Source organism: Eimeria tenella, genomic scaffold (assembly GCF_000499545.2).
Source record: "Eimeria tenella Houghton genomic scaffold, Eth_scaff10, whole genome shotgun sequence".
Taxonomy (NCBI): Eukaryota; Apicomplexa; class Conoidasida; order Eucoccidiorida; family Eimeriidae; genus Eimeria; species Eimeria tenella.
This window is the reverse complement of record NW_013541458.1, coordinates 166,073-186,556: the sequence shown is the minus strand read 5'-3', so window position 1 is coordinate 186,556 and position 20,484 is coordinate 166,073. Positions and strand designations below refer to the sequence as shown.

At 56.0% G+C, this 20,484-nt stretch overlaps 5 protein-coding genes across 5 annotated transcripts; 2 read left to right on the top strand and 3 right to left on the bottom strand.

The window, feature by feature from the left end:
• Positions 1-829: 829 nt before the first annotated feature.
• Positions 830-5,177, bottom strand: ETH_00013030 (uncharacterized protein; the record flags this gene model as incomplete). The annotated part of the gene is made up of 9 exons (XM_013372532.1): positions 830-976; positions 1,355-1,906; positions 2,081-2,176; positions 2,410-2,513; positions 2,697-2,785; positions 2,896-2,983; positions 3,201-3,258; positions 3,574-3,789; positions 3,951-5,177. The coding sequence occupies 9 exons, from the start codon at positions 5,175-5,177 to the stop codon at positions 830-832; spliced, it is 2,577 nt and encodes an 858-aa protein (XP_013227986.1).
• A 1,778-nt stretch (positions 5,178-6,955) lies between these two features.
• On the top strand, positions 6,956-10,334 carry ETH_00013025 (uncharacterized protein; the record flags this gene model as incomplete). The annotated part of the gene is made up of 5 exons (XM_013372531.1): positions 6,956-6,987; positions 7,209-8,035; positions 8,300-8,599; positions 8,960-9,516; positions 9,966-10,334. 5 exons carry the CDS (start codon positions 6,956-6,958, stop codon positions 10,332-10,334), a joined length of 2,085 nt encoding a protein of 694 aa, XP_013227985.1.
• A 1,250-nt stretch (positions 10,335-11,584) lies between these two features.
• On the bottom strand, positions 11,585-12,968 carry ETH_00013020 (uncharacterized protein; the record flags this gene model as incomplete). Its single annotated transcript, XM_013372530.1, has 5 exons — positions 11,585-11,683; positions 11,881-11,918; positions 12,040-12,101; positions 12,252-12,310; positions 12,576-12,968. 5 exons carry the CDS (start codon positions 12,966-12,968, stop codon positions 11,585-11,587), a joined length of 651 nt encoding a protein of 216 aa, XP_013227984.1.
• Positions 12,969-13,722: 754 nt separating this feature from the next.
• ETH_00013015 (septum formation protein maf, putative) lies at positions 13,723-15,029 on the top strand (the record flags this gene model as incomplete). The annotated part of the gene is made up of 2 exons (XM_013372529.1): positions 13,723-14,543; positions 14,669-15,029. 2 exons carry the CDS (start codon positions 13,723-13,725, stop codon positions 15,027-15,029), a joined length of 1,182 nt encoding a protein of 393 aa, XP_013227983.1.
• Positions 15,030-16,464: 1,435 nt separating this feature from the next.
• Positions 16,465-19,242, bottom strand: ETH_00013010 (GATA zinc finger domain-containing protein, putative; the record flags this gene model as incomplete). The annotated part of the gene is made up of 1 exon (XM_013372528.1): positions 16,465-19,242. One exon carries the CDS (start codon positions 19,240-19,242, stop codon positions 16,465-16,467), a length of 2,778 nt encoding a protein of 925 aa, XP_013227982.1.
• Between the last annotated feature and the right edge of the window lie 1,242 nt (positions 19,243-20,484).

Below are 20,484 nucleotides of genomic sequence, written 5' to 3'. Positions count from 1 at the left end.
CGAGTGCTTTTGCAAATGCTGCCGCTAGTCGGCTGTGTCTGTTGCTGTCCGCAGACTTTTCCCTGGCCCCCCTCAGCCAATATGTCTAGCTTCATTCAAATGGCCGTATCTTGCAAGATAGCTGCTGCTGCATCTGCTACATTTGCTGCTGCCGCTTCTGCTGCGGCTGGCGATGCCGCTGTTGCTGCTGCTAGGTCTGCAGTGCACGTGGGAGCTACTCCTGCCTCTACTGAAGCAGATTCAGCAGCCGCACGTCCGGCGGGCGCTGTAAGGACTGCGGCGGATGAGTCGCAAGCTCCAGAGCCCCGGCGGGAGCAAACCTGGCGCTTGCACATCCTGAAGGTGCCACAACAGCGTCAACAACAGACGCAGCAGCATCAGCAGCTACGGCACTACAGCTTTTCCAAGTGGACCAAAATGGAAGAACAGGATTACAAAGGAACATTTATAGCTGTGGCAACTGAGGGCACGCGCATCAGCAGCAGGACTATTGGGTAAAAAAGCCACAACAGAAGCAACGGCAGCAACACCAAGAGCAAATATAAGAAAAGCGACACTGAGACCGACAGAGAAAGCGCTAGCAGCAAAATAGCGACGAGAATAAGAAGAAACGGCAACAGGAGAAGGACCATCAACACCCAAAGCTGCGGCAGCAGTATCAGCAACACTAGCAGCAGCAGCAACACGAGCAGCAGCAGCAACAGCAGCAGCCTCTGTATAAAGGCCAGAGTAGCAACAGTAGCAAACCACGACGAAGTCGGCGAGACCGAGCGAAAGCAGCCTCTGGACCCCGAATGCAAGTATAGCATGTATAGCATGTGTGTAAGTTTTACTCCAATATTTTATTCATGTGTTGTTTGCCTTCGAATTCGACTGCCAAATGCGAAGAAATAGAAATAAGAAACTCGGAGTCCTCCCGAGAGAAACAAGCACGGCCCACAGGATCCATGACTTCGATTACACCTATGACATCACCCTGCAAGCATCCATTTGAAAACAAAAAAATACATTGGACGAGAATATGAACGCATATATGCTTCAAATAAACAAAGGCATCAGTGAGCGCTCGTGACGAGACGCTACAGCACCATCTCGTTGAAACGCTAGTGCAGATCCAAACGAAGACCGGGCTACTATTGTTGCTGTTGCTGTTTCTCTTGCTCTTTGCAACTAATGCAAACAATAGAAAGCAACACAAGCGGTGACAAAAAGATACATAAAAACAAGGGATACAAAAAGAGGTAGGAGAGGAGAAGAAATAAGAAAAGTGACACACTTAAAGGCAGTACGAAACGCAGTGGCAGCAGCGACAAATGAGGGACCACCACAAAGCATAGCTACAAAGATAAATCACCTGAAAGCCAAAAACAGGAGCACCCAAAATCTGCTTTGTTGCTAGGCGCCGAGTTAAAGTATTCCCTGGGGGAATATTTGCCAGAAACGACAAACTATCTCGCTGCTGTTGATTTGCCTGCTCGAAGCCTGTTTGAGTAAGCTGCTCTGGAGCAGTGTCACGCTGCACCAAAGCATCTGTGAGAGTTTGATGCTGGTGCTGCTGCTGCTGCTGGGGAGACAATGATGCGCCTTTGCCTGTCAGGAAGGCGGCGGCCGCTCTTTGCTGTTCCTGCTTTTCATGAGGGAACGGTACAGTTTCTTCTGTCTGCTGTTTCTGCAGATGGGCCGCTAGGGCATGTAGCTCTTCAGGCTGTACAGACTTTCGACTTCGCACCTGCTGCTTCTGTTGTTGCTGCTCCTTAACTTGTTCGAGGTGCTGCTGCTGTTGATGCAACGCACATGCAATGGAGGGATCACCCCCTTGGGGCTCGATGAGCTTCTCCTTTTGCGGGGGTCTCCAGTTGACAAGTTTACCTGTTCTGTACGCCTCGCCAGGAATACCTGCATCCAGCTGAGAAGGCAGCAGCGCAGCAGAAGCAGCAGCATGCCGAACTTCTCGACGCAGAACTGCACGAAGGTACGCCGGCTTGGCCTTTCCCCCACAAAATAGCAGCAGCAGAAACTACATGGGCCAAAGGGCTTGCTGCTGCCGCAGCAGCAGCAGCAACGGAAAAGAATGACTCACCGGTAGCGTGAGAGGCTTGCCGTTGAGGACGGTGCGAAAGCATTTATTCTGCATGTCAACTCTATAAAACACTACCTTCGCCGCCTGCATGTAATCCTATGGGCAGCAACAAACGCCAAACGCAAATACAATACTCGGCCATATGTGTCTAAATAAGAAGCACTTTTCTGGCTGGCTTGGTGCACAGCTGCGTGCTCAGCTGCGCCGTATAGCTCCATGTGGCTAGCTAGCTTGTTGATTAACTAGGCATATTAGTAGCAAGCTAGCTAGCTGCCTGGGAAGTCAGCTTCAGCCTTTCCAGCTAGCTAGGAAGCTGGGTAGCCAATTACTTCAAGCTCCTGCATGAGATCCACAAAGATAAAGTTCTCTTCGTCCTTTTGTGTTTTTAGCCGCGCTCCCTCCTTCGTGTCCAGCAGCAGCAAAGGGACCATTCCTGGAGCAGCAGCAGCAACAGCGAAAACTACAGACAAAACGGCGCACTCCATGAGGAGTCGCATCAGCACGAGCGCAGCGCGAGCAGCAGCATCAAGTGACGAAGGAAAAACACCAATGCTACATGTAGCTACGCTGCTAGCGTGAGCAGCAGCAGCAGCAGTGGCAGCAGAACCGAGCTCACCGAGAAGGCAGCCAAGAGAAATGCCAATGGCGGAGCCCAAATAGTAGTAACGCCGTGAAAGGGGAAGGTCAAGTTGTTCCTTCGTGAGGCTGAGGATACAGTTCGCCTTCGAGCAGGCAACCCAGTATATCGCAGCAGCAGCAGCAGCAGCAGCAGCAGGGTGAGCAACGGCAGCAATAGCGACAGGGTTCTGGCCTACTTGGGTCGAGGAATGCCCTTGAACTTCGTCGTCAAAGACTCGATCCAAGAGCCCATCCAAATTCCAAGCAAATCGCTTAACCAATTACCTGTAGCAGCAGCAGCAACAGCATTACTGCAAGTACATTGGTGAATGCACCGGCATGGGTGCATGCAGCCACGAAACAACTCCGCAACAAACCAGAAACATTGATTGTTAGCAGCAGCAGCGAGCCAGTAGCAGCGGACTCGGACCCATTACCGCTGTTCCACCAGCTTGACAGTCAGCAGCAGCAGCAACAGCACCATGTGTAACCGAGAGCTTACCAAGTGCTGCAGCAGCCATCGTGGAAAGACCAAGAGACACGCAGAGCGTCGTATCAAACTGCACAATGACAGCAGCCACAGCAACAGCACCTGGTGCACTGGAAGCAGCAGCAGCTTTAATTGCAGCTACAGCAACAGGCTAGTTCCTGCCACAACGGGAATCTCGAAAGACAAACACTTTCAGACCCAAAACAAGCAGTAACACTTCTGGCAAAAGCACCGCCGGAAAGAAAAAGCAGCAGGTCCAGCCGCAGCGGTAGTGATAGCACGAAAAAAGAGCAGTAACGCCTGCAAATCTGCTGCCACTGCAGCGACGGCAGCAGCAGCATCAGTACGCGCAGCAGCAGGAATGACGAAAACAGCAACAGCTGACCATGTCTCCAGCAGTGATCATGACGAAGTTGTCAACAAACCCAAAGCCGATAAAGGGAATACTTCCAGCTAGCACCAGCATCCACAGCTGCTGCGGAGAAGGCCGCGCGGGCCCTCCTACAGCGGCTGGTGGCTGCTGCTGCTGATTAGCTTCCTCATCTCGCCTCCTTTTGGATTTCGGCTGCTCCGCTGCAGGCGGTGTGGAAGCAGCTTCAGCCTGAGCAGCAGGGAGAGCAGGCAGGAGTCATTACACTCAAACTTTGCCGCCTGAAATTCTGCTGGCTTTCCACAAGTCTACTCCGGCTGCTGCAGTGGTAACTAAAGCCCTCAGCACCAGCAGCAGCAGAGCCGCATGCAGCAGCAGCAGAAGCAACGCACTTGGCCGGGAGCAGGGGGCTCTTGTGATGCAGTGACACGCTGCGCCGAAGCTGGGTCCTCAGCATTCCCAGCCAATGCAGCCTTAGCAATGTCGATGCAGCCCATAGCTGCAGTATTAGCTGCTGTTGCGGCGCTGCTGCTGCTGCCGAGCTTCCCGGGAACAAGAAACCCCATCTTCTCCGCAGGACACACTACGTTTCCTGCAGCAGCAGCTGAGGCAGCACCAGCTGCTGCCTTTCTAGGGCACAGCCAAACCACTGAGTCTGCGGGCCGGCGGAAGATCCACTGAGGAGCCACAGGGGCAGGAACAACTGCAACAATAGCAGCAAGTTCTGCCTCCTCCTCTGTTGCTGCTGCTGCGGCTTTTCTCGCTTCGTCTGCGAATGCTGCTTTGACTGCTTCTATCTGGGACTCTGCTGCTGCTGCTGCTGCATCACGTGTGCTGATGACCCACTCGCTGGTCATGTACTCCGGCTCCCCAGAAGCAGCAGTGGTGCGGGAGGCAGCTGCCTCGTCCTCCGCAGCAGCACCCTTAGCAGCAGCAGCAAATGGACTTCTGGCCAAAGTGCATCCATTATTGCCAACGCTGCTGCCGACGGTGCTGTTTCTGTTACTGCTAGGGTGGCTTCCTGGTCTTGGTGGTGGTGCTGCTGCTTGATGTGATTTTGCAGCCTCTGAAATGCTATCCCATTTACTCAAGCTACCATTCCTGATGCCGCTGCAGCGGTCGCTCGTGAGGCTGCTGCTGCTGTTGCTGCTGCTTGTGCTGCTTTTGCCTCTGGAAGGGCAAATATTGCACGGAGGCTTCGTGGGATGCAGTGAAGGTATGTAGCAAATGGCCTGCATGCCCTCTCCTGGTACCCTATTATGCAGAGGATGGCTGCACAGCAGCAGAGTCCTGCTGCAGCTGGCGCAGAAATACTTCTCGTTGCTGCTTCTGTTTGGAAAGCTCTGCAGAATGCTGTTAGTTGCAGACTTAGGCAGGCAAGGCTTCTGTGTGAAGGGCTGAGCCCTCCGTGCTGCTGCGGTTGCTGCTGCGTTTGCTGCTGATATTGCTTTCGCTATTGTGGTCTTTGCTGCTGCTGCTTCTTGAGGCAACAGATGCACGGTGCTGTACGAAGCTGCCCACTTCCACGCTGCTGCGCGAGCTAATCTGCTGCTGCTGCTGCTGCCGCCACTGCTGCTGCTGCTGAGCATCCCAGTGCGCTGCAGCAATGCGCTGACCATTCTCAGCTCCGGTGCAACAAATTCTGGTCACCCGCGTCAGTTTACTTGCCTTTAGTACAATGCTGCTGCTGCTACTGCACAGCCTCCGATTATCCGTAGCTCTACCTATTCAGACTTGCCCCCACGACGCTGCACTGGCGGCTGGTACTGCTGCTGTTGCCGCCGCCGTTGCTTCTGTTCCTGTTACGGCTGCTGCGCCTCTCCAATATTTGTTCAGGCTGCAACAGCAGCAGCGTCGTTGCCAGCGAAGCTTTCTGAGCAGCATCAGGTCCGCAAGCAGCAGCAGCGACTACTGCTGCTGCTGGAGGAGCAGTAGAAGCTGTTGCTGATACTCCTGTACAGGTTACCTCCGAAAGGATTGCGCCGCGGAAGCAGATGCGCCTAGTTCAAGTGTTGCTGCCGCTGTTGCTGCTGTCCCTGCTGCTGCCTCTACCGTTGCTCTTTTAATCCCGAGCTGCGTGTGCCCCTGCCCAGAGCAGACGGCCAAGATAGCAGTTTCAGAAGAGCCTCTTGCTGCGACAAACAGGAAGCTTCACGGAGTGCCCAACTAGGTGCAGACAAGGCTTTGCTTGCCTGCTGTTAGAGTTAGGCGAAAAGTAATACTACATTTGATGGCAGCCGTGTTGCTGCCGCCACCTTTGGTATTTCACGTGGTATTGGATACACCACTGAAAAGTACTTATGGGGGTAAACAGGGCAATACACGGGAACTATGATTAGCCAGAGCAGGGCTGGGAAAAACAAATTTGCGGCTGTTGCTGTCTGCGGCTGCTGTTGCTACTGCTGCAGCAGCTGGTACCGCTGTTATTTGGGGTGTCTCTAGAGGAAAGTATAAAATTAGAAAGGCAGAAAGCTGCCTAATACTGATACTTGACCAACTTGCAAAGTTCTAGTAGCTGATCCTTTTCAGCGAGCGGCCAGTAGCAGCAGCAATAGCTTCCGTTGCTGCTCCAAGGCGGCAGCACTGCAGCCGCCTAGGCCAGAGTAGCTGTAAGATAAGACCTTCTGCTGTAGTGGCTCTTCTGTAGTATTAGTAGAACAGAGTTCAAATGCATTAATTAGTAACTTTGTTATCAAGAGGACACAAATACCCCTTACAGCAGCAGCAGCAGGTCCTGTATGAGGTCGTGCGTGGACCGTTACAGTCCGTTGCCGCCGCTGCTCGAGCTGCTGCAGCAGCAGCAGCGGGAGTAGCCTCTCAACAATGAATTGCAGCGAAGAATTTTCCCAGCAAAACTTTTTTGTGTATCCTTCTGCTGCTGCTGCCATTGCTGCCGTGTAGCACGTGAAGCCGGCAGCCATAGTTGCTCGCCAGCAGCCGCCAGAGCCAATCGATGTTCAGTCCTCCTCACCACGCACCTGCCGGCACTACAGGTATTCCCGGTGGTGAGACTTGTTGAATTTTACTTAGTTGCTGCAGCAATAGCAGCGGGAGAAGCAACGACAGCCACGTAAACCCGCAGCTCGCTGCTGCAAGGCGAGGCCGGCTGGGTTCCATTGTGTCTCACACTGCCTCTCCTGCTGCTGCTGTTGATGGCACTGGCGCACGAAGCTTTTGCCTGTCTCGGCGAGCGGAAGTTTATGGACTCAGCACCAGTGACATAAGGCGGCAGCAAGAAGAGCAGCCCCACAGCGATCAGCGCAGCAGCAGCACCTGAAGAACACGAACACGCAGGCAGCAGCAACATTAAAGGATAACAACAACAGCAGAAGAAGGACAGTCAGAGGCAGTTCAGGCAGCAGCAGCCCCTTCGCACTCCTGGACCTCTCAAGCCAACATGAGAAGATTCTTTGGAATCTTCCGCCGCAGGTGACTCTCAAGCGTATCTAAGCCCATCAAGCTCCTGCTGCGCTTTTTGCTGCTTGTAATGCTCTCTTAAATGCTGCTGTCTGTCGTGGGTGTGCCTGTGTTGCTGCTGTTGGAGTAGTTGGGGGCCCGCTGGTGAGTACTTTGCTGCTGCAGACCCAGTGCAGTTACAGCCATTCATGCTGCTGCTGCTGCTGCTGTTTGTTCTGATGCTTCCTCTGTAGGCGGTCAGCTAAAGCTGTGGACAAGGGAGGAGATCGGCAGCAGCAAAAGGAACTGGAGCATCCGCAGCAGCAGCATGCGCAGCAAACAGCAGACCTGCTATGCCAAGCCGCACAACAGAACCGGGAGCAGCAGGAGCAGCAGGTGCAGCAGATGCGGCACCAGCAGCAACATCTGGCGGAACATCGCTCGTCTGCAGCAGGCTGTGCCTCATTTGAGAGCAACAGCGGCAGCAGAGACACCAACAGCAGCAGCAACTGCACGAGTTGCAGCAGCCGCATACACGCCAGTTCTTTTGTGTGCGCCCAGCCGTCACGGAAAGCCATGGTTTCCTTTTTCTTGGAAGCAGCAGCAGCAAAGGCAGTAGCAACAGAGGCATCATCAGAAGCGCCGTCAGCAGAAGCAGCACCAGCAGCAGCGCCATCAGCAACTGCAGCAGCACCATCGGCAACTGCAGCAGCAGCAGCAGCAGCAGCAGCAGCAGCAGCTACAGGGGCTGAGCTTGGGCCCTTTCGTGAAGGGTCGAAGACCGACGACGAAGCTACAGTGCAGCGGCCACTTGGCGGCCTGCCTTTTGTGTGTGGGCGCAGCAGGCCACGGGCGCTGACTCCAACAACAGCAGCAGCAGAGGCAGCAGCAGCAGCAGCAGCAGAAGCAAAGAGGAGAGAAGCTGAGGGCTGCTGGGATGTCGAAGGCTACCCGGCCGAAGCAGCAGCAGAAGGAGCCCTCTACAGCGCCACCCTTGCTGCAGCATCGCTAGATGTTTTTTCCCTCCCATTTAACCATGCAGAAAAATGCATAATTTCCTCACTCAAGCTTCCAGAACTTGGTTAGTTGTTTAGACCCTCCTGCGGCTGCACTAGCTGCTGCGGTTGCTGCCGTTGCTGGCGGCACCGGCACACCTGCCGCTGCTGCTGTTGCGCTTGCTGCTGGTGGTGCACCTTTTGCTGCTGCACTGCCACTTGCGCCGAATTATTTAACTGCTGCAGCGCTTTCTACCTGCTGCTGCTGTTGATGGGTCAGCTGCTGCTTGATTAGCTGGAGCTGCAGTGTTTCCTTGTTGCTGCTGGTTGCTGACCTGTTGTTGCATTAGGCTCTCGCGCAATAGACTACCCAGTGCCACCTGCTTTGCTGCTTGAGGAAGCGTTGAAGCAGCAAGAAGACCCGGATGATGTGGCTGCTGCAGCGGCTGCGATGCTGCAGCAGCAGCCGCAGCCGCTGCCGCGGTCCCGCTTCATGAAGTCGCCGAGACGCTGCAGCAGCGCCAACAGCAGCAGCGCCAGAAGGGCTTTAGAAGCTCTTGACGAGTCTTCTGTCTTTTGTCTGCCTCTGGCCCATCGCCGGCGGCTGCTGTTCAACATGCTGGCGAACTTCTGCCTGGAAGCAAACGCAGGTGAGCCACTTAACCCGGAGCAACAGCAGCAGCAGCAGCTGCTGCTGCTGCTGCTGCTGCTGCGAATACCTCATTGAGCGCAGCAGCAGCAGCACTTTATGTTGTCACCAACAGGTCTAGCCTCGTCTGCTGACAGAGGCATGAAATAGCCAGTTTAGGTAGCTGTTTAGGTAGGTAGCTGCAGCGCTCGCTTGGTAGCTAGCTGCCGTTTAGCTAGCTAGCTGCAGAAATTTGGGCTTCAGCAAGAGCTGCTGGGTAGCCCCTGAAGCTGCTGCCTCTGGCGTGGTGCCAGCTAGCTAGCTAGCTAGCCGGCTGCGCGCATGCAGATGTGTGGCGTGTCTCAATTTCTTTTGTCCTCAGGCCTGTCTTTGTTTCAGCTGACAGCTAGCCGGGACACGCTGCCTGTCTTTTTGCGGCTGTCTGACGACCTGCAGCAGCTGCTGCTGGACGCGAGGACTGGCCACATCCTGGAGTTTCCCTTGGCCAACGCTGAGGCTGTTTACACGCTGCAGCGCCGCAGAGTCCCAATAGACTCTGCGTGCACTGAGCAGCAGCAGCAGCAAGTGCACGTGCATGTGCAGCAGCAGCAACTGCCCCCGCAGCAGCAGCAACTGCCCCCCTTGGACATGAGCATGGTCCACGCAACCAGGAGCAGCTCGGGGGGCTACGCAGCAGAGCCCGTTGAAGGCGGGAGACGACGCATGCTGCAGCAGCAGCAGCAGCAGCCGCAGCAGCAGCACGAGGAAGCGGATGAGGGGCAAGCTGCCTCAGTGGGATTTCGAGGCCGCAGCAGCACGGAGACCACTCGCAACTTCATCGTGGTGGTTGAGTTCGGCTGCACGAAATTGGCTTTTGCATTTGAAGACAGAATTAACGCTGAGACATTTCAACTCGCCACTGGGCTGCTGGCTAGGCGGGTAAGGACAGCCAGGCACAGCCACAGAAGCAGACAGACACATTTCCACAAGAAGTGCAGCAGCAGCAGATGCAGCAGCAAACTGATCAGAACAGACTCGCCAGCAACAGCCAAGGCAGAGGGAGATGCACATACTGCACAGAAAGGCAGAAACCCCACAAACCCTAGCGTAAAGTGGGGTTTGAGAAACCCCACAGACCCTAAGATAGAGTGGCATTTGAGACACAGAAGAAAGCAGAAATAGGAAAGCTACAAACTTTAACATAGAGTGGGCTGCGGGAGACAGAGGGAAAAAGAAGTAGGAAGACACACAAAAGGGGCAGACATTAGCAAGGACACGGCCGCAGATACGTGCAGCAGTAGCAGCAGCAGCAGCAGCCACGTGCAGCAGCACACACAAAATGTTAAGCCAACTGCAGCCGCACCTTCACTGTGCTGTTTTGTGTTCAGGCCAAAGAAATCCAGCAGCAGTCGAGCTTTTCTGCCATTGTTTCATTTGCCGAAAATCTACCCTTCACTCCCCGCGCAGCGAAGGAGTTTCTGCATCAGCTAGCTGCGCCTTCCACCTCTAACAGGCCTCTCAGCAGCAGGAGCAGCAGCAGCAGAATCCAGGACGTTTGGCAGCAGCAGCCGCAGCAGCTGCAACCGAGACACTCACAGCTTGGCTTCATAGAAACTGAAGAAACCGCATCTCTCTGCGGCTGCTGGGGGCCCCTGAAGCCCGTGGATACTACTCCAGGGCCCTTGCCAACTCTTCCCCTTTTTGGCATTGGGCCCCCATTGCCCAGCATTGGGAGAGGCAGGGGTCCTCCCTGGTGACACAAACCAGGGAATCTGTACCCACGCACATTAGCGTGCATCTCCAAGTGGCTAAGTGCACAAGTGTGTTTGAAAGTAATTGCAAGAGTATGCAGACGCAAACATATATCTGCATGCGAAAGAAGTGAAGGCAAAAGTGCAAGTGGCTGTACTTGCTTGCATGCACTTCTGCACACAGACCTGTACGTACACCTGGTGGCCACGCATAGGGGAGGGTTTACTTTTCGCGCGTTGCTCGGACGCGTAAGCACAGAAGTGCATTTACACACTTCTAAATGCATTTAATAGATGCATGCGGACGAAGGAAGGCCTCCAGAAGACAGCGGGGCCTTGCAGCAGCTGGGTCAGCTGCCTCTGTCTGCTTTTCCGTTCTTTGCTGCCCTTCTAATGTTGGGCATTTGCCGTTGCTCGGCTCTCGGGTACTCTCCGTTGTCTTATTTTTGTCATATTTTATTGTTTCCATTTTGTTGCTTTTGGGTTAAAATCTCCCAGGCTGTTTGGTTTCTTGCTACACGCATGCAGCACCCTTCTGCTGGCTAGCTTTATTTGGGTCGAGCCCCTCCTGCAGCTGCAACACCAGCTGAATCTGCAGCAGCAGCTGCAGCCGCAGCAGCAGCAGCTGGTGCAGCTGCTGCTGTGTCAAATACGCCATGTGTTTTGGTCTATCGTAAGCGGGGGAACTTTTCGCTGTTGCCCTTCGTAAAACAAACTTTACCTTTTATGAGTCGTAGAAGACCTACGGACTGTTGCAGGAACTGCTGCTGTTTATCCAACCAGGCTGATGCTGCGGCAACTTCAACAATTGCGGCTGCTGCTGCTGCCGCAGCACAGCTGCTGCTGCTGCTGGATGTTTTAACGGTTGGGGTACTGCAGCAGACAGCAGTAGCTATGGGCTGCTACTAGGATTTGCTTCCATTTTTTCTTGTGGGGCTCTGCGGCTGCTGCTGCAGCTGCACCGCCCCTTAAGCTCCAGAGTCTTTTTAAATGCATGCAGCAATCAGGCGCGCTCCAGCAGCAGCAGCAGCAGCTGCGAGTCTTACTCAGAAGAGTCAGCTGCAGCAAAACATCTTTTTCGGGTATTACCCCCGAACTAGATATAGGCAACACCAGCCTCGCCAGTCCATTTGCCCGTCATTCGAAATGCGGTGGCACCCAGTACTGCTGCAGCTGCAGCAGCTGCAGCAGCCCTAGTTGCAGCAGCTGCAGCGGCTGCAGCAGCTGCTGCTGCGGCAGTGAAGCTGCCGCCACATTTAGTAGTCATCAAGCATTGGCTCTTCTTCCGTAAGGTCTTCGCCAACAGCATTCGCCCAGGCCTTGCGGAATGCGCGAAAGAAAGCAGGACTCTCGTTCTGCAGCAGCAGCAGCAGCAGCAACACCAGCACAGGTATGGCCACAGCAGCGCAAGCAGCAGCACCAAACGCATGCGCCGAGTCAGCACCACTGTAAGAAGCAGCAGCAAACCAAACACCATCGTCGTCTGAGCCGGCAACAATAGGCTGAGAAGCTGCACATAAGTGCAACAGCAGCAGCGGCAGCAGCAGCCCACCTGGATTGATAGGCCGAAAACAAAGTCTTGGACACAACCTGAAAAAGCAGCGCAAGCAGCAGCAGCAAAACGCAGGGCTAGCGGCAGCAGAAGCTGCACTGCCTTGCATAATAGCACCAGCAACAGCAGCAGCTGCAGCAGCACGGGAGCCCGCAGCACCTCGAGGGTCCTTGAGGCGCAGCAGCAGCTCCTGAGCGTAGACGATGTAGTGGCGTTTGGCCCTGCAATAGCAGCAGCAGCAGCAGCAAACAGCGGTTGGTGCGGGGTAACTGCAGCACAACGGAGGATCCAGGGGAAGCAGCAGACAACGAACTAGCAGCAAAACAGCAAATACGAAAAAAGCTGAAATACAAAACTGACAAAAGGCCTACCTGTCCCCCAAGATAAAACGCACCCCACTGTCTCCCACTTCATCTGTGGAGCCTTCCAGCTGCACACAAGCCACGCGGCAGCAGCAGCAGCAGCAGCAGCCCGAGTGATAACAGCTGCAGCAGCAGCAGCCGCAGCATTTGCCGCTGCAACAACTTAGACGAGCAGCAACAAAGAAGGCAAAAGCACCAGTGCCGGTGCAACGGCGATAGTAGCAGCAACAGCAACAGCAGCAAAAGTAGCAACAACAGCAACAGCAGCAGGCGCTACGCAGCAGCAGGAATGCCAGGTGCAGCGGCAGCAGCAGCAACAGCAAAGGGCGTCACCCAAGCTGCGACTTTTGCATCATCTGATAAAATGACAAGAGTTCTGTCCACGAAGGAAACTCGAAGCAAATTAAGAGAAGTCCCTTCTACGTTTAGTTGTGTCTGGTACACCGCAGGGCCGTCGTCCTTGTTTGCTGCTGCTGCTGCTGCTGCTGCTGCTGCTCCTGGGGCTCCTGCTGCTCCGGCTGTTGCTGGCATTGATCCCGCCTCTGCGGCTGCTGCTGCGTGTGCTTTTGATGCTGATTCTTCTGCCACGCCTGCTGCTGCTCCAGCGGCACCTCCTGCTGCTGCTGCTGCTGCTGCTGCTGCTGAGTCACCGCGACGCCCCCGAGGGGCAGGCGGGGGGCAAGCAGCGTCGCTGGGAATGAAAGGAATGCCAACCTCGAATTCCATTTTAGAAAAGAAAAAACACAAAAGTAAATGAAAACGCAAAAGACGAAATACAGGCCTTGGATGGATAAGACCTTCCGAAGCCGCTGGGGCTTTCGTGTGGTTTCGGGATGTTTGTGGCTCAGACAAGCTGGAATTCCTGCTGCTGCCGCTTCTGCTGCGCTGCTGCTGCAGCGCTGGAAGGCCAGAGCAGCAGACACGACTCGCCCCAACAGCCGCCGCAGCAGCTGCGGCAGTGGCAGCAGGAATGGCCCAAGAACCAGCAGCAGCAGCAGGGAACACACCTCCGCTGCTCAGATTAAAAATAGTTGTTCTGCAAACAGTACTACTGAGTGCATCTAAACAAAATAATACTTGCAGGTAAAGCAATTTCCCCTCCGTTTTGCACAGACGTTGGGGGGCCCCCTCCAGGGGGCCCCAACACTGCGCCCTGCTGGTTAGTGGGGCCCCCATCGTTGAGCCATATAAAACCGCTTTCCCTTTGAATAAATTATCTTAAAGCATCAAATTTAAAAATTATTTGCTGTTTTCAGCTGCACAATTAGAGCTAAGGATTTAAGGCTGGGTGTGTAGGGCTGCGAGCTCGCATTGAATCGACGGCTGTTTCTGCTGCTGATCCTTTCACTGCAGCAGCTGAAACTCTACTTGCTGCAGCTGCTGCTATTTTCGCCGAATTTGTTTTTCCCGTTGCAACTGCTGCGGCTCTGGTTTCTGCTGCTGCGGCTGCTGTAGTTGCTGCTGCTTGGCAGCAAACGAAATGGTGGTGCAGAAGCAGCCTCGCAGTCTCTTTGAGACTCTGGCTTACTTGGGCCGGGATCCTACTGCTTCTAAAGACCAGGCAGGCAGCAGCAGCAGCAGCAACAACAGCAGCAGCTGCTGCAGCAGCAACAACGACGGCAGCCGCTGCAGCAGCACTGGCTGCCCGTGCTGCGGGCAGCCTGTGGTCGTTTTGGCCAGCCAGTCCCCCCAAAGGTCTAATCTCCTGCGGCAGCATTTGGGGTTGCCCTTAACTATCATCACCTCCAACTATGAGGACGCTGCAAAGCAGCAGCAGCAACAGCAGCAGCAGAAAGATGATGAACTGCAGGCCGAACGACTTCTGCAGCAGCTGCTGCTACCGCCTGAAAACAGCGGCTGCACGCTGCAGCAGAGCTGCCACCCGCAGCAGCAGCAGCAGCAGCGCCAAGGCTGCAGCAAACTGAAGGCGCTGGCCCTGCGCAAAGCCCACGGGAAAGCAGCCGACATCGCTGCGCAACTGTGGGGGACCAACAGCAGCAGCAGCAGCGGCAGCAGCAGCAGCAGCAGCGGGTGCCGCGCCAGCAGCGTAATTGTGTCTGCTGACACAGTAGTAGACGTAGATGGGTGTCTGATGGAGAAGCCTGAAGACGCAGCAGCAGCAGCAAGAATGCTGCAGCAGCTGCAGGGGAGATCACACTGGGTGCACACAGCAGTCTGCATTTACACCCGCACTGCCTACCAGCAGCAGCAGCAGCAGCAGCAGCAGCGTGGCGCAGCTGGGGCTTTTGTGTGCTCCACCCGCGTCACCTTTTGGCCTCTTTGCAGCGAAGACATTCAAAGGTACATTGCCTCTAATGAGCCTTTTGGAAAAGCGGGTAAGTTTTATTTATTTTATTTATTTCTTTCTTTCTACCTTTTGTTTCCTTTTGCTTATTTCCGTCTTTATTTGCCTCTCGTCCCGTCAGGGGCCGTCGGTCTGCTGCCAGCAGCAGCAGCCGAGCAGCAGCGGCAGCACCTGCAGCACTCACTGCAGCACACTGGGCAGCAGCTGCGCCGGCGCCCCCAGCAGCAGCAGCAGCAGCAGCCGAGCAGCAGCGGCAGCACCTGCAGCACTCACTGCAGCACACTGGGCAGCAGCTGCGCCGGCGCCCCCAGCAGCAGCAGCAGCAGCAGCAGTGTGTGTGCGCTTCAGGGGGCTACGGGCTGCAGGGCCTGGGCTGCTGCTTGGTGGCTGCAGTGGAGGGCTGCAGCAATTGTGTCGTTGGCTTGCCAGTGTCTCATTTGCTGGCAGCTTTGGCTTCTCTTCATTCCCAGGGCCTCCTCTGAGGGCCCCACAGCCGCGATTCCCCGAAACTGAGGGCTGCACTCCAAGCCGGGGGCCCCTTGGGGCCCCCGGGGGCCCCCGGAGGCCCCTGGGGGGCCCCGGAGCCTCAGCAGCAAACTGTGGGGCCCCACAGGGCACTTGCGCAGCAAGGCTGCTGCACGAACAGCCGGGGGTTTGGGGCGCCACGGGGGGAGGAGGGGCCCCAAGAGAGGCTGCGGGGGCCCTAGGGCCTCTTCTTGAGCTTTGCATGCTCTGGGGGGCACTGCAGCAGCAGCAGCAGCAGCAGCGTAGCAGGAAACTGGTATAGGGGCTGTAAGAGCAGCCGCGGGCCCCAGGGCCCGCTAAGGGGAATCTGGGGTCCCACATGGCGCCCAGAAGGGCCCCCCAATGGTCTTTTAAAAGGCCAATTGCTTTTTGAGGGGCCCCTAGCCCTAAAACAGCAGCTAACATCACTTGAACTGCTTTTATTTGAGTCTGGGACTTGAGATTTAGAATTATATTGAGGAATTCCCCTTTTCAGGGTCTGGGGTTATTTAGAAAAGAAACAGCAAGAGGAAAGTGCTGCAGCTGCTGCTACTGATTTTGGCTGCAGGCGCCGCTGCTACTGCTGCTGCTGCAGCTACCGCTGCTAGTCATGGAACTGCTCCTCTGGCTGCTGCTTCTGCTGCTTCTGCTGCTTCTTGCGCTGCTGCTGCTGCCACCGCTGCAGCTTCTTACTTAGAGCTGGGAAAGTGCAACGATAGAATTTTTGTCTGTACACGCGCAGCAGCAACAGCAGCAAGAGCCATGGAGGCAGCAGCAGCAAATACTGCAACAAGACTACATCTTAAGAATGCCCGCTAAGGGGCTCCAAGCATTTGGGTTCCTGCCTGTGCAGCTCACTTTACCTTGCGTTGCTGCTGCAGCAGCTGCAGCTGCTGCTGCTGCTGCTGCTGCCCATGCTACAGCAGAGCAGCAGCTGATGGTGCTGGTTTGAAGAATGAGTGACAGCATTACCTCGGAGGGCTGGCTGCAGCTGCACTACAGGCGGCCAACCTGCTAGCTAGCTAGCTAGCTAGTTAGCTGGCTAGCTAGCTGGCATCTCTGCTGCTCACTAGCTGCTTCGTTTTGCTCTCTCTGCTGCTGTTATGTCCGCAAGTGGCTTCTTGTGTCTCTGAGTTTCTGCCCTTCCCCGTTTGTCTTTAGACTATTTGTCCTTTTATATTTTTCTGTTTTGCTTCGGCCCTCCTTTTAAAGTAAACTGTGCGAAAGCACGTGTCTAGACACCAGAGAAAACCGCGGTTGCCTCTGCAGACGCTGCCGCAGCTGCTGCTGCGCAGCTGCGGCTGCGTCTGTTGCTTTTCTGCTGCTGTGACTACATAACTAGCAGCAGCAGCGGCAGCAGCACAGCAGTGGCAGCAGCGGAGCAGCGGCAGCTGAAATACAAAAGCCGCTGCACTAGGGCGCATGCGTCTGTGTTTCTGCTTGCGCGTTGAGTGTGAGGGGCAAAGCAGTTCTCTCTGCATCTGCTGCAGAGGGCTGCTGCTGCTGCTCGTTCTGCTGCTGCTGCTGGTGCACTTGCTGCTGTTGCGGCTGGTGGTCTTGCGCCTGTTGCTCCTGCGGCGCCTCAGTGAGCTGCACTGGCTGCTGCAGGAGCATGAGGCGTGCCTCGTGCAGTACAGCAGCCTTTTGCTGCTGCTGCTGCAGCTGCTGCTGCTGCTGCTGCTGCTGCGGCTTGGTGCTGCTGCCACTGCTGTTTCTCCTGGGCTTCTTCCGCGCACGCATGTAACAGGCGTTGCAGACTGGCTGCCCCTCTAGGTATCGCCACTGGGGTGTCTGCCGAACTCCGCAGTTGCTGCAGCTGCTGGGGCCCCTCCTGCTGCTGTGTCTTTGCCCGCTGGAGGCCCCTTGGCGCTTTTTGGGGGGCCCCCGAGAACGCGCTGCTGGGGATGGCCGCTGTTGCTGCTGCTGCTGCTCTTGCGCTTCCTGAGCTCCCTGCATATCCGAGTTGGACCCTTCACTGCGATGTGGGCATCGTCCTGCTGCTGCTGCTGCTGCTGCAGACCCAGCAGCAGCAGCAGCCGGCGCCTGCTGCAGAGAGCCGCGGCAAGACAGACGGACGGACAACGCACCTTCCCAGCAGCAGCAGCAGCTGCTGCTGCACGGCGTGCTGCTGAGCGGCTGCTCGTGCTGCTGCTGCCTCCGCTGCTGCTGCTGCTGCTGCTGCATCAAGCTGTGGAGCTGCTCTTTCAACCGCTGCTGCAGTGGCTGCTCTGCAGACTCCCCAGGCGTCTCCCCGTCTGGAGAAGCCCAGCCAAAGCGCTGCTGCAGCAACACTTGCTGCTGCAGCTGCTGCTGCTCCTGTGCAAATGAGTGCGAGGCAGCGGGAGAAGAGCAGCAGCTGCTACCTTGCCCACTAAGGTCTCTGAAGGTATCGCTGCCACCCCTATGAAAGGGCCTTGTGCTGTCCCGGCTATACGTGTCTTGCTGCTGCTGCCGCTGCTGTTGCTGCTGCTGCTCATCATAGCAGGGAACCGGAAGAGACAGCAGCGCCACTCGCTGCTTTGCATCGCTGGGTGAAACGCCTTCACTGCATAGCCAAGAAGATGCTTGCTGCTGTTGCTGTTGTTGCTGCTGCTGTTGCTGTTGCTGCTGCTGCTGTTGTTGCCGCTGCTTCTGTTCTCGTTTCTGCTGCTGCTGTTGCTTTTGCTTTTCTTGTAGCTGCTGCTGCTGTTGTTGCCTTTGTCTTTCTTGCAGCTGCTGCTGTTGTTGTTCTTGCTGTTGCTGTTGCTGCTGTCGCTGCTGTTGCTGTTGTTGTTGCTGCTGCTGCTGTTGCCGCTGGAGATGGGCCACCTGCTGCGGCTTTTCCTGCTGCGGCTCATCTCTACGTGGCGTGTGCCTCTCTTTATTCTGTTTCTGTTGCTGCTGCTGCTGTTGCTGCTGCTGTAGCAGGTTCAGCATGTTGCACATTCGCAGTATCTCCTCGGCTGTGGCAGTGGCCCTCCACTGCTCCCTCTTTAGCTGCTGCTGCTGTACTTGCTGTTGCTGCTGCTGCTTCGGTTGCTGCTGCCACTGCCGTTGCTGCAGCTGCTGAGGGGGCACGCAAATTGGTGTTGTGGCAGCAGGCGCAGGTAGAGTAGCAGCAGCAGCAGGCGTGGACTGCAGGCGCCTCTCTGTTGTTTCCCGCGATGCTGCTGCAGTTGTTGCTGCTGTTCTGCTGCGCTGCTGCAGAGCTAGAAGCAAATCAGTTCCTCGAGATGCTCCCGCGCCTGACAGCAATGCCTGCAGCAGCTGTGGTTCCTGCTGCCTCCGCTGCTGCTGCTGCTGCTGCTGCTGCTGCTGCTGTTGCTGTTGCTGCTGCTGCTGCTGCTGCTGCTGCTGGTTATCCTGCGGTGAGGATGCCGCAGTCAGCCCTTGAAACTGGCGTGTAAGTGCCGGCCTGGCTGCAGCTGAGCTGGCTTTGCTGCCATTGCCTATTGCTGCTGCTGCTGCTGCTGCTGCTGCTGTTGCTTCCCCAGCGCGACCAGTGCGTTCTCCGTGGTGCCCTGCCTCTGATGGAAGCAGCAGTAAAAGAAGGCGCAGCAGCTGCTGCTGCTGTTGGCGGATAGAAGCAATTTCGGAGCTCTGCTGCCGTGCTTGTTGTGGCTGCTGTTGTTTTTGCTGCTGCTGCTGCTGCCTTAAGGGGGTTTCGCTAGGACCAGAGAGGCGACAAGAACCACTCAGCACATTTTGCTGCCGTTGGTCCTCGGAAGAAAGCTGGCGAAGATGCTGCTGCCGCGCGTAAAGCTCTTCTGTTGCTCCTTGTGCAGTTGCTGCTGCTGCTGCTGCTGCTGCTGCTGCAGTTCTGCTGGCGCTGCGGGACGAAGGCGACTCTCCACCTCTTTGGGTGGACTGTTTCGCTTGAGTGCCTTTTGAACTTGGTGGTGGTGCAGCAGCTGCTGCTTCTGCCGCTGCTGCTGCTTTTCCGGTTAATGCTACTTTTGCTGCCGCTGACACTGGCAGCAGTGACGCTGCTGCTGGCAAGTGTATTTGTTGCTTTTGCAGCAAGCTACCAATGTCCAGTAGATGATCCATACTTAATGATGAATTCGCCACTGGGGTTGCTGTTGCAGCCGTTGCTGCTGTCGCTGCTGCTGCTGCTGCTGCTGCTGCTGCTGCTGCTGCTCGCCGCCCTGTTGGATTCTGGCTACAGAGGAGTGGAGAAATCCCGCCCCTGTGGGCCTGACGGCCCTCCATGGCTGGCAAGGCGCTTTTGTTTGTGCAGCAGCTGCTGCTGCTGCTGTCGTCTCAGTTGCTGCTGCTGGCTCTGGCCGTCGTTGCTGTCGGGGCTTTTGCTGCAGGTGGCGCAGCAGGCTTCGCTGTGTCTTGAGTGGAACGCTTCAGTGTATTGCAGTTTGTGTTTCGGCTGCTGTTCTTGCTGCTTTGGACACTGTTGCTGCTGCCTTGCTGCTGCCGCCGTTACTGCTGCCGCTGCGGCTATCGGTCTTCGTAGATGCTGTTGAAGGAAGGTCTGATCTCTGTGTGATCTGCCTCTTTGGCGTGATCAGTGTTGCTGCTGCAGCAGCTGCAGCAGTTTCTGCAGCAGCTGCTGCTATTGCTGCGGCTGCTGCCAGTGCTCGTTAGCCTGCGCGCCTCTGCCCGACAGATAGGGTAGGCAGAGCTCGCAGGCGAGGAGTGCCGCTGCATCTGGTGTATTTTTTGGGTTTATAGATTTCGCTGCGCTAGATCTGCAGCAGCAAGGTGAGCGTCTAGCTGCTGCTACTGCAGTCGTGCGCTGTAAGGCCCGCACCCGGCGCTGGGCGAATCCTGCGGCGGCGGCACGACAGCAGCAAAAGCAGCAGGAAGAGGAGCAGCAGCAACGGATCGGCATTCAAACCGAGACATAAGTCTAAACGATTGCATTATTTCCCCTGCGCTTCAGTGAGGGGCCCCCCTCTACACCCCTGCCCGACATGGGGTTAGTGGCGGCGGGCCCCGGCGCGGTCTCGTGCAGCAGTAGGCGCCCATTCTTCTACAGTTTCTCGTTTTAAAACAACCACAAAAGACAAAGAAAAGAAGATATTTTTATCCATTTAATTTTCTCCGGAAAGGCCGTAGCTGGAGGCCCCAGTTTAAGCACGTTTCCATGCACGGGGGCCCCCTCTAAAGAAGCCTACGAGCATCTTTAGAGGCACCGCCCCAGAGGGCCCCCAAAGTGCGACGGAGGGGCCCCCAGAGGTTGCATTTCAATTGTCTGTTTCAATGAACTTCGTAATTCAACAGGATTAGCACTTTACTCTGGCGCAAACGCCAGCTAACACACAGGGCCCCACCGTCCGCACACCTGCAGGGTCACTGCCCGGCCCGGGAGGGGGACCTCTCGAATCGCAACAGCAGCAGCTGCTCTTGCCAACTCGGGGCTTTGTCAGTGCATGCAGAGGCTCTTGCGGATGCACTGAAGCTCCGTTGAGGGGCGGAAGCTGCTGCGGGTCGCTGGGG